A 16,774-nucleotide genomic window follows, 5' to 3' on the forward strand; every position below is an offset into this window, starting at 1 on the left:
TGATGCAAGCTGAGGCAGCTTAACAGTCTTAGCATTAATTAAGAATTAAATGGCTTGCTACTAACAATAGTGAACTGAAAAGATTCACTTTATGGAACAAGCTTATACTAAGCACAACATTTCCAGCTTAATGAGGATCTTAACAGACCAATAAACAATGTCTCCGAGAAATGTTTTACCAATCATGCCATGGGTTGAAGACCATCTGTGCCCAAGTTAGTACATAATGTACATGCTCACTAAGTTAGTACATAATCCCTAAATTAGTCTTAGTACATAATGTACATAATCCCTAAGTAACAAAAAAGGCACAATACCGTGACTGGAACGATACACAAATAACCCGCACATAAAAGAGAGAAGCTTACGACGACGTTTCGGTCCAACTTGGACCATTTACAAAGTCACACTGTGACTTTATAAATGGTGACTTTGTAAACGGTCCAAGTCGGACCGAAACATCGTCGTAAGCTTCTCTCTTTTATGTGTGGGTTATTTGTGTATCCCTCAGTTAGTCTAGTACGTACGTAATGTACATAATCCCTAAGTTAGTCTAAGTACATAATGTACATAATCCTTAAGTTAATCTTAGTACATAAATAATGTACATGATCACCAAGTTAGCTTTAGTACATTAGTAATGTACATGCAGTAGAGATTTTATAAGCCTAACTGAATAAGATGAGAGGAAGAATAAGGAGATAAGAGGAAGGAGAGAGAGAAATAGTAGTTAGAAAAGGAAGGGGATGCAACAGAATAAAAATGTGATAAATTAATACAAAAGTCATGATATCATCTTGGAGGAGGGAGAGAAAGAATGAGAAATACAACATGCGGTGTGAGAGCTCTTACCAGCGGTGTGGCCAGATGATATGCAGCGGCTCCAGTGCATCCTTGGGGCACCGCGTCTTGTGTGCGATGGTCACGGGGAAGTAGATGACCTGCAGGAGGCAGAAACACTCACTCTTCACACTGATATATATACAGTAAGTCCTTGACTTACAAACACATTGGCGACCCTCTTAATTGTGTATAATGTAATAATGATATTATACACAATAATGATGTTAATGAGGTGGTTCGGATATGAAGAGAGAATGGATCAAAACAGAATGACTTCAAGAGTGTATCAGTCTGTAGTGGAGGGAAGGCGGGGTAGGGGTCGGTCTAGAAAAGGTTGGAGGGAGGGGGTAAAGGAGGTTTTGTGTGCAAGGGGCTTGGACTTCCAGCAAGCGTGCATAAGCGTATTTGATAGGAGTGAATAGAGACAAATGGTTTTTAATACTTGACGTGCTGTTGGAGTGCGAGCAAAGTAACATTTATGAAGGGGTTCAGGGAAACCGGCAGGCCGGACTTGAGTCCTGGAGATGGGAAGTACAGTGCCTGCACTCTGAAGGAGGGGTGTTAATGTTGCAGTTTAAAAACTGTAGTGTAAAGCACTCTTCTGGCAAGACAGTGATGGAGTGAATGATGGTGAAAGTTTTTCTTTTTTGGGCCACCCTGCCTTGGTGGCCACCCTGCCTTGGTGGTCACCCTGCCTTGGTGGCCACCCTGCCTTGGTGGCCACCCTGCCTTGGTGGCCACCCTGCCTTGGTGGCCACCCTGCCTTGGTGGCCACCCTGCCTTGGTGGCCACCCTGCCTTGGTGGCCACCCTGCCTTGGTGGCCACCCTGCCTTGGTGGCCACCCTGCCTTGGTGGCCACCCTGCCTTGGTGGCCACCCTGCCTTGGTGGCCACCCTGCCTTGGTGGGAATCGTACGATGTGTTAACAAATAAAAAAATAAATATATTATAAACAAGTAAATAAATAACTACTGTCACTGAATAAGTAAATACACAAATAATTACTGTAACTAACTTAATACCAGTATTACAAAATAAATGAATACAAGTTTAGCCTATCAATAAATGTACAGCATTGCTATCGTACCATCGTAAAGTCAAAATACATTTATCACCTAGTCAAACCATCATAAAGTGAGGAGCATCTAGTATTAAGTTGTACAGTGTGATCCAATAAGTTTATACATACATGTACCATGTATACAGTGCAATATACAGTGGACCCCCGGTTAACGATATTATTTCATTCCAGAAGTATGTTCAGGTGCCAGTACTGAACGAATTTGTTCCCATAAGGAATATTGTGAATTAGATTAGTCCATTTCAGACCCCCAAACATACACATACAAACGCACTTACATAAATACACTTACATAATTGGTCGCATTGGGAGCTGATTGTAAAGCGGGGGTCCACTGTACTACGAAAATATACATCCAGCGTATAATTGTGATGAGAGCAGTAAATGTCATGACTCACCTCACTCTTCTCCCTAATGTCCTGGGTAATGGTCTGGGCATCAGCACGGTGGTCAGGTTGTAGCTTGAGGTGTCGAGGAAGTTCTCGTAGGAAGGACTCCAAGTTGTACTGAGAGTTGAAGACGATCACATCTGCCACCAGACTGTCAAACACAAACCAACACTTAATGTACAATGTGCACTATGTCGTACACCTAAACTACAACAGTTTATAAACAGTGGCTGAACACTGGAATGGGTAAAAGAGCAGTAGAGGCGCACCTCGTTAATATGGCACTTTGCTTGAGAGCACTTCATTAATATGGCACTTTGCTTGAGAGCACTTCATTAATATGGCACTTTGGTTGAGAGTGCTTCATTAATATGGCACTTTGGTTGAGAGTGCTTCATTAATATGGCACTTTGCTTGAGAGTGCTTCATTAATATGGCACTTTGGTTGAGAGTGCTTCATTAATATGGCACTTTGCTTGAGAGTGCTTCATTAATATGGCACTTTGGTTGAGATTGCTTCATTAATACGGTGCTTTGCTCTGAAGTGCTTGGCTAATACAGCTGTGATTCGCTTTAAGGCAATATTCGCTTTACAGCACCAGTCTGGAACCTAACCCGCCATATTAGTCGTGTATTACCTTTCCAACTGATTTTGTTTTAGATACTGATCTAAGTATAATACAGATATAGTGGTACCTTGAGTTACGAACTTAATTCGTTCCAGAAGGCTGTTTGAGTGCCGATACTGGGCGAATTTATTCCCATAAGGAATAACGTAAACTAGATTAGTCCGTTTCAGACCCCCAAAAATACACTTACAAAAGCACTTGCAAAAATACACTGGTCACAGACCGGGCCGCGGGGGCGTTGACCCCCGGAACTCTCTCCAGGTAAACATAATTGTTCGAGTTGGGAGAAAAAAAAATGCTGCATTTTTTCAGAAAGTGAAGTATGTCTGTAATTCCTGTGGTGCAACAACCATTGAGAACTTTAAACAACTTTGCAACAGAGTAAACGAGGCTTTGCACAACAGATAAGAACAAGTGCGAAATTCAATGGAGGGAAAAAAGCAGGTGTAGGGGATACTGCAGCTATAAAACTCAAGTTACCACACAATGTAACTTATGAAGCTCAAGTTACCACACAATGTAACTTATGAAGCTCATGTTACCACACACTGTAACTTATGAAGCTCAAGTTACCACACAATGTAACTTATGAAGCTCAAGTTACCACACAATGTAACTTATGAAGCTCAAGTTACCACACAATGTAACTTATGAAGCTCAAGTTACCACACAATGTAACTTATGAAGCTCAAGTTACTACACAATGTAACTTATGAAGCTCAAGTTACCACACAATGTAACTTATGAAGCTCAAGTTACCACACAATGTAACTTATGAAGCTCAAGTTACTACACAATGTAACTTATGAAGCTCAAGTTACTACACAATGTAACTTATGAAGCTCAAGTTACTACACAATGTAACTTATGAAGCTCAAGTTACCACACAATGTAACTTATGAAGCTCAAGTTACCACACAATGTAACTTATGAAGCTCAAGTTACTACACAATGTAACTTATGAAGCTCAAGTTACCACACAATGTAACTTATGAAGCTCAAGTTACCACACAATGTAACTTATGAAGCTCAAGTTACTACACAATGTAACTTATGAAGCTCAAGTTACTACACAATGTAACTTATGAAGCTCAAGTTACTACACAATGTAACTTATGAAGCTCAAGTTACCACACAATGTAACTTATGAAGCTCAAGTTACCACACAATGTAACTTATGAAGCTCAAGTTACTACACAATGTAACTTATGAAGCTCAAGTTACCACACAATGTAACTTATGAAGCTCAAGTTACCACACAATGTAACTTATGAAGCTCAAGTTACTACACAATGTAACTTATGAAGCTCAAGTTACCACACAATGTAACTTATGAAGCTCAAGTTACTACACAATGTAACTTATGAAGCTCAAGTTACCACACAATGTAACTTATGAAGCTCAAGTTACCACACAATGTAACTTATGAAGCTCAAGTTACTACACAATGTAACTTATGAAGCTCAAGTTACTACACAATGTAACTTATGAAGCTCAAGTTACCACACAATGTAACTTATGAAGCTCAAGTTACCACACAATGTAACTTATGAAGCTCAAGTTACCACACAATGTAACTTATGAAGCTCAAGTTACCACACAATGTAACTTTATTTATTTATTATCACACTGGCCGATTCCCACCAAGGCAGGGTGGCCCGAAAAAGAAAAACTTTCACCATCATTCACTCCATCACTGTCTTGCCAGAAGGGTGCTTTACACTACAGTTTTTAAACTGCAACATTAACACAAAAAAAAAGGCACAATACCGTGACTGGAATGATACACAAATAACCCGCACATAGAAGAGAGGAGCTTACGACGACGTTTCAGTCCGACTTGGACCGACTGTATCCCACTGAGACAGGGTGGCCCAAAAAGAAAAACAAAAGTTTCTCTTTTTAACTTCAGTAATGTATACAGGAGAAGGAGTTACTAGCCCCTTGCTCCCGGCATTTTAGTCGCCTCTTACGACATGCGTGGCTTATGGAGGAAGAATTCTGTTCCACTTTCCCATGGAGATAAGAGTAAATAAGAGCAAGAACTAGTAAGAAAATAGAAGAAAACCCAGAGGGGTGCGTATATATATGCTTGTACATGCATGTGTAGTGTGACCTAAGTTTAAGTAGAAGTAGCAAGACGTACCTGAAATCTTGCATGTTTATGAGACAGAAAGAGGCACCAGCAATCCTACCATCATGTAAAACAATTACACGTTTTTGTTTTACACTCACTTGGCAGGACAGTAGTAGCTCCCTGGGCGGTTGCTGTCTGCCAACCTACTACCTAGGACAGCCATGAATATGTAAGCATAGTTAGGCAATTGCTTATTGGGTTTTTTCTCTAATCTAGCAAATATTATTAATAAGATTGTTCCACATGATATTCCACCCAATAAGTTAGTTAAGAGATATGTCAGCTGAAGTGTTCATAACACCATTGTTCATAACACCACTGCCATCACACCACTGTTCATAACACCACAGCTATGACATCATTGTTCATAACACCACTGTTCATAACACCACAGCTATGACATCATTGTTCATAACACCACTGCCATCACACCACTGTTCATAACACCACAGCTATGACATCATTGTTCATAACACCATTGCCATCACACCACTGTTCATAACACCACAGCTATGACATCATTGTTCATAACACCACTGCCATCACACCACTGTTCATAACACCACAGCTATGACATCATTGTTCATAACACCACTGATATGGCACCATTATTCATAAACCACTGCTACAACACCATTGCTATAATACCAATGCTATGACACCAATGTTCATAACACCAATGCTATCACACCACTTTTCATAACACCACTGCTATCACACCATTGTTCATAACACCACTGCTACAACACTAATGCTATAACACCACTGCCCACAGTACCAGTGCTCACCAGGAGAGTATCTGATTGTATCCATACTGGAAGTCTCGGTCCTTCTGCTTGCGCACAGGATACACAAGCTGGTTCTCGTGGAAGTACAGAATCTTCCGCAGCTTCCCGAGGTCCGGACGAAGACCAATCAGCTCGCAGAGGTTAAGAGTTGACGATGCAAACAGAGTCTAGAATGCAGAACAAACTGTAATATGCCAGAAAAAACAAACAAAAAAAAAAAGTCTGAAATGTCAAAATAAGCAATGACATCATATTTTTGAGTATACACTGCAATATTTTGAAAACAGAAGGCAGAAGAAATTATGTCAAAAAAAAAAAAAAAAAAAAAAAAAAAAAAAAAAAAAAAGTTTTTTATTAACCCTTTCAGGGTCAAGACGGCCTCTCCTAAACTTGTTCTCAGGGTCAGAAATTTAAAAAAAAATTATTTTTTTCTTATGAAATGATAGAGAATCTTTTTCCAATCATTATAACACCAAAAGTAAGAAATTTGATGGAAAACTTAGAGAATTATGCTCTCGCAAAATTAGTGGTCTCAACGATGTTTACGCATCGGCAATTTTGCCCACTTTGAGCCCTATTTTCGGCCAATTCCTATGTACCAGTCGACAAAAATAATAACTATTTAGCTAGAACCCCACTCTTGCTATCGAATGAGTACAAGAAACCACCCATTTACCAATTTCAACAATCCATTAAAGCAGTTAGAAATTGGCAATTTTGCCAATTTCACACAAATTTCAGAAGATGCCAATTTCCAAATAGAGCCCAGAATAAACAAGAAAGACATTCCTGGCACTAAAATAACATTTTCTCTGTTCATTAGTCACGTCCCCAGGCCCCTCTTATATTTCTGTTGCTTCCCACTTTGAATTTTTATTCTCACGAAAAAATAGAAGATTAACTGTTATGCAGACTACTGCATTAGCGTAGAAATGTATAAATAATATCAGTGCACTTGTAAAAGAATATTAGACTCACCAGTTGATGTGTATTGGACGCTTGGCATGATTTGTTTACTGTTGAACTTTGGCAAATATCGAACATTTCTGCTACTTTGAGCTCAATATCAAGTTACTTTTCATTGTGAAACCAATCAAAATCATCTCAATTTCTGTAATATGTCTTCCATTCTATAAAATGAGACCAGGTAAACTAGAATACAACCATAAATACCATACAAAAATACACTGCAAAATCGCCGTTTTAAACCAAAAACACGGTAGGAGTTGTTTTTTTCTCATTATGCACTGCGTACTGCAGGATTTTTTTTATATGTGCACACTGACCACATAGACCCATTCTTTCATACGAAGGCCTACCAGCTTTCTCTCGCTAGATTTGAAGGCGCTAGAATTTACGCGTACTAGTATGGCACCAACCCTAGCGTGCAAGCCGTACTAGTATGGCACCAACCCCTGAAAGGGGCTTCATATTTAGGCCTACCAGCTTTCTCTCGCCAGATTTGAAGGCGCTAGCATTTATGCGTACTAGTACGGCACCAACCCTGGCGTGCAAGCCATACTAGTATGGCACCAACCCTGAAAGGGGTTTCATATTTAGGCCTACCAGCTTTCTCTCGCCAGATTTGAAGGCGCTAGCATTTATGCATACTAGTACGGCACCAACCCTGGCGTGCAAGCCATACTAGTATGGCACCAACCCTGAAATGGTTAAAATAAAGAGGACATTTTTCTACATGTAAATAGGATAAAAACAATTTTTTAGGGTCAGTACTTACCGAGATATAAGGCCGCGAAGTTGGCACTGGATGCTCACGTGACGGTAACATGAAGCCCTGCCACTTGCAGAAATGTTGCCAATATACCTTTTTTTTTTAAATTATATAATTTTTATGTTCTGATATCTACAATTTGTAGTAGTTGTAATTTCATAGCCAATGTTTGTTCTAACACTAATATTAGGTACTGAAATAGTACTCAGTTACAAACACACTGACAGGTGAACATTTTCACCTACCTTGGTCATCAACTACTGTCTAAAAATATATACAAAGTATTTATGGGTCCCAGCAATGTTTCAGACATGCTGGAGTATATATGAAACTCCTTGAAGCATGGTGTAAGATGAGTGTCACTCCATTGCTGACATTGCAGCAGTGCAATGACATCTGATGATCATGCACTGCCTTGGCTTTGTTTTCACTGTTACACATAAACATGTCTGTCTATCTGTATGCCTGTCTGTCTGTCTGATTGTCTCTCTTTCTGTCTCAGAGAGAGAGTCACTCATGAACCAACAGGCATTACACACGATGCAGAGTCGTCACGTCTGATTCCTTAACAAGTCAAAATGCGTAGTATGCAGAGTATAGCACTTTGTCTGAATTTCTTGGATTATCCTAGGTAATTTACACTATGTATAAAAACTGTACTTATGTGTACCTGTGAGACAGAGATAGATACAGACAGACAAACGGAGATAGAGACAGCCAAAGTCAATCAGCCAGCCACCCACCCAACAGCCGGTCAGCCAGCCAGCTAGCCAGCCAGCCCTGGCCTGCTGAACACGTATTACATGTTCCAGAATTGTTTCTCTTTACTTAGGGCATAGGTTAAAGGACATTCTGATGGATATCACTACCAGTGGTATCAAAACTGAAAGGATGTTGCACAAATGTTATTATCAAGGTTTTTTTTATATTTCCTCGGCCACTTGTGGCCACATCCACCTCAAAGCCACTAAACTCAGGGTCAACATCACTTTCCTCTGAACCCTTAAACTGTCCAAACGTAGATCTACGTTTTTTCAACATTTGAAAATACAGTGGACCCCCGCATAACGATTACCTCCGAATGTGACCAATTATGTAAGTGTATTTATGTAAGTGCATTTGTACGTGTATGTTTGGGGGTCTGAAATGGACTAATCTACTTCACAATATTCCTTATGGGAACAAATTCGGTCAGTACTGGCACCTGAACATACTTCTGGAGTGAAAAAATATCGTTAACCGGGGGTCCACTGTATGTAAAAAAACGTAGATCTTCTTTTTGTTTTTTTACATTTGATGTGTAAAAAAAACTTTGATCTACATTTTTTTTTGTTGTATTTGAAAATATGTAAAAAAACGTAGATCTACTTTTGGAGCACTATGCATGTGAACATAGATCTGTTTGGACAGTTTAAGGGTTAAAAGGGGAGTGTTAATACAACATGGCATCAGTGAATCCCTGGTGTTTGCCGCACTGTTTGCTCTAGCTGGCACTCAATTGAACTGGTGCTCCCACAAGGTACTAAGTGGTCCCAAATTTTTTTTAATACTGCACACACCGAGTGTTAAGACCCATTCTATACTGACCAGGCATCTCAGGCCAATTGTGCCAAACTTGGAGGCAGGAAAAATAAAACACTGATCTACGTTTGGAGCACTAGCAGTAACAACACAGATCTACATTTGAACAGTTAAGTGGTTAAAGTGCAGGTACTGTACTTCCCATTTCCAGGACTCAAGTCCGACTAACGTGCGTTTTTTTTTTTCAACAAGTCGGCCGTCTCCCACCGAGGTAGGGTGACCCAAAAAAGAAAGAAAATCCCCAAAAAGAAAATACTTTCATCATCATTCAACACTTTCACCACACTCACACATTATCACTGTTTTTGCAGAGGTGCTCAGAATACAACAGTTTAGAAGCATATACGTATAAAGATACATGACATATCCCTCCAAACTGCCAATATCCCAAACCCCTCCTTTAAAGTGCAGGCATTGTACTTCCCATTTCCAGGACTCAAGTCCAACTATATGAAAATAACCAGTTTCCCTGAATCCCTTCACTAAATATTACCCTGCTCACACTCCAACAGATCGTCAGGTCCCAAGTATCATTCGTCTCCATTCACTCCTGTCTAACACGCTCACGCACGCTTGCTGAAAGTCCAAGCCCCTCGCCCACAAAACCTCCTTTACCCCCTCTCTCCAACCTTTTCGAGGACAACCCCTACCCCTCCTTCCTTCCCCTATAGATTTATATGCTTTCCATGTCATTCTACTTTGATCCATTGTCTCTAAATGACCAAACAACCTCAACAACCCCCCTTCTGCCCTCTGACCAATGCTTTTATTAACTCCACACCTTCTCCTAATTTCCACACTCCAAATTTTCTGCATAATATTTACACTACACATTGCCCTTAGACAGGACATCTCCACTGCCTCCAACCGTCTCCTCGCTGCTGCATTTACCACCCAAGCTTCACATCCATATAAGAGTGTTGGTACTACTATACTTTCATACATTCCCTTCTTTGCCTCCATAGATAACGTTTTTGGACTCCACATATACCTCAACGCACCACTCACCTTTTTTCCCTCATCAATTCTATGATTAACCTCATCCTTCATAAATCCATCCGCCAACACGTCAACTCCCAAGTATCTGAAAACATTCACTTCTTCCATACTCCTCCTCCCCAATTTGATATCCAATTTTTCTTTATCTAAATCATTTGACACCCTCATCACCTTACTCTTTTCTATGTTCACTTTCAACTTTCTACCTTTACACACACTCCCAAACTCATCCACTAACCTTTGCAATTTTTCTTCAGACTCTCCCATAAGCATAGTATCATCAGCAAAAAGTAACTGTGTCAATTCCCATTTTGTATTTGATTCCCCATAATTTAATCCCACCCCTCTCCCGAACACCCTAGCATTTACTTCTTTTACAACCCCATCTATAAATATATTAACCCTTTCAGGGTCCAAGGCCCAAATCTGGAGTCACGCACCAGTGTCCAAGAATTTAAAAAAAAAAAAATTGTTATTTTTTCTTATGAAATCGTAGAGAATCTTTTTGTGAAGGTAATAAAACAAAAAGTACGAAATTTGGTGGAAAATTGACGAAATTATGCTCTCGCGAATTTTGATGTCTCAGCGATATTTACGAATCGGCGATTTTGCCGACTTTGACTCCCATTTTAGGCCAATTACATTATTCCAATCAACCAAATTCTTAGCTATTTCACTAGTATTACTTCTATTCTATCGATTGAGCACAAGAAATCGCCAAGTCAACTGTTTCAACTACAAAATAAAGTGATCGGAAATTGTTAATTTGGCCAATTTAACACAAAGTTCAAAATATTCCAATTTCAAAATAGGGTCCAGAATGAACAATGTAGGCATTCCTGGCACTAAACTAACATTTCCTCTGTTCATTAGTTATGTTTTGAGGCTTTACAAATAAATTCCATTTTGATTTTTTATTCACATAATGAATTTTTATTCACACCAAAAAATAGAAGATTTACTGTTATGCAATATTGTAATAATTGTATAAATATCATCACCATATTTGTGAATGTATATTAGACCCACCAGCTGACGTGTATTAGATGTGTGAGGTCGTTTGTTTACTCTTGAATATCAGCAAAAATTTAACATTTCTGCTACTTTGAGCTCAGTTTCAAGCCATTTCCAGTGCTAAAACCAATCAAAATCATCTCTATTTCTGTAATATGTCTTCCATTCTATCAAATGAGACCAAGAAATCGCAAATACAACTATAAAAAACATACGAAAAAACACTGCAAAGTTGCTGTTTTAATCGAAAAATCATGATTTCATTTTTTTTCTCTCATTATACACAGTGTGCTGCAGGATCTGTTTTATGTGGTGCACACATACCACATAGATGTATTCTCTCATATCTAGGCCCAAATGTACCACTCACAGTTTATCAGAGTGAGCTGAGCTCATGGCGTAGATCTACGGTTTGGACCCTGAACGTAAAGCCGTAGATCTACGGGACGGACCCTGAAAGGGTTAAACAACCATGGTGACATTACACATCCCTGTCTAAGACCTACTTTTACCGGGAAGTATTCTCCCTCTCTTCTACACACCCTAACCTGAGCCTCACTATCCTTTAATTTTATTTCCATTATTTCTTATGGGGAAAATGGTTTCGAGTTTCGTGAATTTCGACCTTCGGCGGGCTCTCTGGAACGGATTAATCACGAAATTCGGGGGTCCACTGTATATATATATTTTTTTAACACACCAGCTGTCTCACACTGAGGAAGGTGACCCAAAAAAGAAAAGTAAAGTTTTCTTTATTTTTACATTAAGTAATTTATAGAAGAGAAGGTGTTACTAGCTTCTTGCTCCCGACAACTTATTTACTTAGCATATCATATTCATTCTCCATGGGGAAGTGGAACAGAATTCTTCCTCCGTAAGCCATGCGTGTTGTAAGAGACAACTAATATGCCGGGAGAAAGGGGCTAGTAACCCCTTCTCCTGTATACATTACTAAATTTAAAAAGAGAAACTTTCGTTTTTCTTTTTGGGTCACCCTGCCTCAGTGGGATACGGCTGGTTTGTTAAAAAAGAAAAATCGTATTGATATTCGACATATGATATTTTAGACTTATACCGGGTCTGTCAGAACGTAACCAAATTGTAAGTCAAGGAGCACCTGTATAATAGAGTAAAACCATGAATTGCTTAACCGTTAAACTGTCCAAACGTAGATCAATGTTCACTTGCGTAGAGCTCTGAATGTAGATCTACGTTTTATTTTACATGCCTTCAAATGTAAAATAAAACATAGATTTATGTTCGGAGCGCTACACAAGTGAACCTAGATCTACGTTTGAGCAATTTAAGGGATAAAAAACCCTGATAGTTAAGTACCTTGAAGTTATGTGTCTGAGGTATTTTCTGACTGAAGTATAGTGCCGCAGTTCGTGCCCTCCAGTGCCATTTTTTGCTGGGAAGGGTGAACAGTGCCGCATCCTCTCTGCCAATTACCGAGTCATCTGTGGGAGAAGGGTTGTCTTTAATGAGTAAAAAGGGCACACCACCATGACTGGAGCAATACACGCAACTCGCACATAGGAAAAACAAGCTTACGACAACATTTCAGTCCTACTTGGACCAAGACTGACCTGTGCAGAGATCTCTTTCTCAGCTTTACCTAATCCACTTATAAAAAAACACACAATAAAGCAATAATACATATAAAAAAAAAGGCCTCTAAATTAAATGGCTCAACTTACAAACATCCTGAGGAACTAATTACATTTCCACGACAGCCAATCTGCCAACATTTATGAAACTGAACCATCGTGGACACAACTCACTTCTACCTTGAGGACCTCTTGTACTGTGTCTATTTCACTGTACAGTAACTCTGATACCTTTGATATACCTTTGAAGAGTTTCAAGAGTTTATTTACTCTCTGAGCCCGGCCATGGGCCAGGCTCGTCTGGTGTTTGCCTGATCAACCAGGCTGTTGCTGCTGGAGGCTTGCTACCCCACATATCCATCACAGCCTGGTTGATCTGGCACCTGGTGAAGATACTTGTCCAGTTTCCTCTTGAAGGCTTCTACACTTGCACCAGCAGTGTTTCTGATATCATCTGGTAAGATGTTGAATAGTCTGGGACCCGGGATGTTGATACGGTGTTCCCTTATTGTCCCCACCGCACCCCTGCTCCTCAATGAGTTTATTTTACACTTCCTCCCAAATCTCTCACTCCAGTATGTTGTTATTGCAATGTGCAGATTTGGGACCAGGCCCGATAAAAACATTCAAAAATAATTTTGACTCCTGCAATCTGCACACTGATGAGTGCTCGGCAAGTATATATTAAGGAAGTTTACAATGAGACTTATACACAGTAGAACTCTCATATTTGCGGATTTGGTTTCTGCAGTTTTAGTTATCCACAGTTTACCCTGGCCAGAAAATAACCCTTAATTCTGCTTAACCCCTTCACTGTTGCGTCCCCTGCTCATAAACTTGCTCTCACAATCGAGAAATTAAAAAGAAAAAAAAAAAAAAAAACTCGTGAAATGACAGAGAATCTTTTCATGACTGTAATGAAACCAAAAGTACAAAATTTGATGGAAAACTTATGGAATTATGCTCTTGCAAAGTTAGCGGTCTCAGTGATATTTATGCGTCGGCCATTTCGCCCACTGAGACCTATTTTGGGACAATTTCACTGTTCCAGTCGACTATGTTCATAGGTATTTCACTACCACTCCTTTTGTTCTATCGACTTGAGTACAAGAAACTGCCCATTTACCCATATCAACTACCCATTAAAGTGATCAGAAATTAGTAATTTGACCAATTTCACACAACATTCAAGGAAGGCCAATTTCAAAATAGGGTCCAGAATAGACAATGCAGACATTCCTGGCACTAAAATAACATTTTTCTCTGTTCATTCGTCACGTCTCTAGGCCCCTCTTATATTACTCTTGCTTTCCATTTTGAATTTTTATTCTCAAAAAAATAGAAGATTTACTGTTATGCAGACTACTGCATTATTATAAAAATGGTATAAATAATATCAGCACATTTGTAAAAGCATATCAGACCCACCAGTTGATGTGTACTGGACACGTGACGTGATTTGTTGACTCTTGAACATCAAAAATCGAACATTTCCGCAACTCTGAGCTCAATTTCAAGCTACTTTTAGTCTGTAAATCATTCAAAATCATCTCCATTTCTGTAATATATCTCTCATTCTATCAAATGAGACCAAGAAAATGTGAATACATCCATAAATACCACACGAAAATACACCGCAAAGTCACTGTTTTAACCCGTGAACGGTCCAAACGTATGTATAGATATACAGTGGACCCCCGGTTAACGATATTTTTTCACTCCAGAAGTATGTTCAGGTACCAGTACTGACCGAATTTATTCCCATAAGGAATATTGTGAAGTAGATTAGTCCATTTCAGACCCCCAAACATACACGTACAAACGCACTTACATAAATACACTTACATAACTGGTCACATTCGGAGGTAATCGTTATGCGGGGGTCCACTGTATACTTTTTTCAACATTTGAAAGTATGTAAAAAAAGTACATGTCTCCCTCAACATTCACGTTTTCAGCTTTCGCGGGCTTCACACATTCGCGAATTCCCAACCACCAAATTCCCAGCCGCCAAATTATATTTAAGTTTCCCGCCACCTGCGAGTCCCTACTACCCTCCCACCGACCCCCACAACTGGCAGCCAGCCCTCCCACCACTCAGTGTGGTGAGTGTTTTGTTTGTTCATTATTTGCTGTTAAACTACAGTATAAATAATGTAAACACATTCATGACTGCATATTGGAATGGCTATTTGGACAGGTATTAGATGGTGACATGTGTTTACTCTTGAACACAGCAAAGAATCAAACATTTCTGCTACTGCTAATAATAACAATAGTAATAATAATAATAATAATAATAATAATAATAATAAATACGATATAACTGAAGAAGGAAGTTGTACAAAAATACGAGGGAGTGGTTGACACATCGTCAGTGTGGCTTTGTTTATGCTGGAGTGAACATTAGTCTCCCTGCTCTTCTAAACATTTCACAATAATTCATAGTGTTTGGTGCTTGTAGATTGAGTGCGACTGGAGTGGTAGAGGCAGCGATTGAGGCAGTGGTTGAGGCAGCTGTTGAAGCAGCAATTGAGGCAGTGGTTGAGGCAGCAGTTGAGGCAGCTGTTGAGGCAGCTGTTGAGGCAGCTGTTGAGGCAGCGATTGAGGCAGTGGTTGAGGCAGCGATTGAGGCAGTGATTGAGGCAGCAATTGAGACAGTGGGTGAGGCAGTTGTTGAGGAAGCGATTGAGGCAGTGGGTGAGGCAGCGGTTGAGGCAGCGATTGAGGCAGTAGTATTTAATAACATACATGCTAATAATAATAATAATACATGTTATTAATAATATGTACTATTATTATTTATAACATATATGTTATTAAATACCACTGCCTCAACCGCTGAATTATTGTGAAATGTTTGGAAGAGCAGGGAGACTAATGTTCACTCCAGCATAAACAAAGTCACAATGACGATGTGTCAACCACTCCCTCGTATTTTTGTACAATTTCCTTCTTCAATTATATCGTATTATTATTATTATTATTACTATTGTTATTATTAGCAGTAGCAGAAATGTTTGATTCTTTGCTGTGTTCAAGAGTAAACACATGATGTCACCATCTAATACCTGTCCAAACAGCCATTCCAATATGCAGTCATGGATGGGTTTACATTATTTATACTGTAGTTTAATAGCAAATAATGAACAAAACACTCACCACACTGAGTGGTGGGAGGGCTGGCTGCCAGTTGTGGGGGGTCGGAGGGAGGGTAGTAGGGACTCACAGTGGTGGAGTCTGTGGCATTTAATAACATACATGTTATTAAAGCATAACATGTATATATTTAGTACAATTTACGACGTTTTCATGTATTTTATGATTGTTCATGGTTCAACAAGTTAAGGAAGCAGTATTGTATTATATTTCCCTACAATATATTGGGGCACCAAACATTCACGGTTTTTTAACATTCGCGAGGCTCTTTATCCCCTAACCCTCGCGAATGTTGAGACCTGTAGATCTTCTTTTTTTTTTTTTTTTACATTTGAAAATGTGTAAAAAACTTTGATCTACTTTTTTTTTTGGTTATATTTGAAAATATGTAAAAAAAACGTAGATCTACTTTTGGAGCACTACACATGTGAACGTAGATCTGCTTGGACTGTTTACGGGTTAAACCAAAAACACAGTCACAGTTTTTTCTCATTATGCATTGTGTGTTGCAGGATTTTTTTATACTGCAAACACTGGCCACTCAGACCCATTCTCTCATATGTAGACCTACATGGTTTTTCCCGGGGAAAAAAAAAAAAAACATGCCACGGGTGGGGATAGACCCTGCGATCAGTCATAAAACTCCAGACCAACGTGCTAGCCAGCTGGCCCAGTGGCTAGCATGTCAGTCTGGAGTTTTATGACTCTGATCGCAGGTTCTATAACAGCCCATTCTATGGTTTGTTTGAAATCGTGTCATTATGTTTTCCCCCATAAGATTGGAAGCCACTAGGATTTTAGAGCAGTAATGT

At 39.4% G+C, this 16,774-nt stretch overlaps 1 protein-coding gene across 2 annotated transcripts in view; it reads right to left on the minus strand.

Moving 5' to 3' along the window:
• Positions 1–16,774, minus strand: part of LOC128697246 (uncharacterized) — a 106,708-nt gene that overhangs the window by 20,166 nt on the left and 69,768 nt on the right. For both annotated transcript variants that reach the window (XM_070104173.1, XM_070104172.1), the window contains exons 7-10: positions 12,529–12,653; positions 5,868–6,034; positions 2,323–2,464; positions 853–941 (exon numbers count right to left, since the gene is read on the minus strand). In XM_070104173.1, coding sequence (XP_069960274.1) covers positions 853–941; positions 2,323–2,464; positions 5,868–6,034; positions 12,529–12,653 — 523 coding nt within the window. The remainder of the gene's footprint in view (positions 1–852; positions 942–2,322; positions 2,465–5,867; positions 6,035–12,528; positions 12,654–16,774) is intronic.

This window comes from Cherax quadricarinatus, chromosome 89 (assembly GCF_038502225.1).
Source record: "Cherax quadricarinatus isolate ZL_2023a chromosome 89, ASM3850222v1, whole genome shotgun sequence".
NCBI lineage: Eukaryota > Metazoa > Arthropoda > Malacostraca > Decapoda > Parastacidae > Cherax > Cherax quadricarinatus.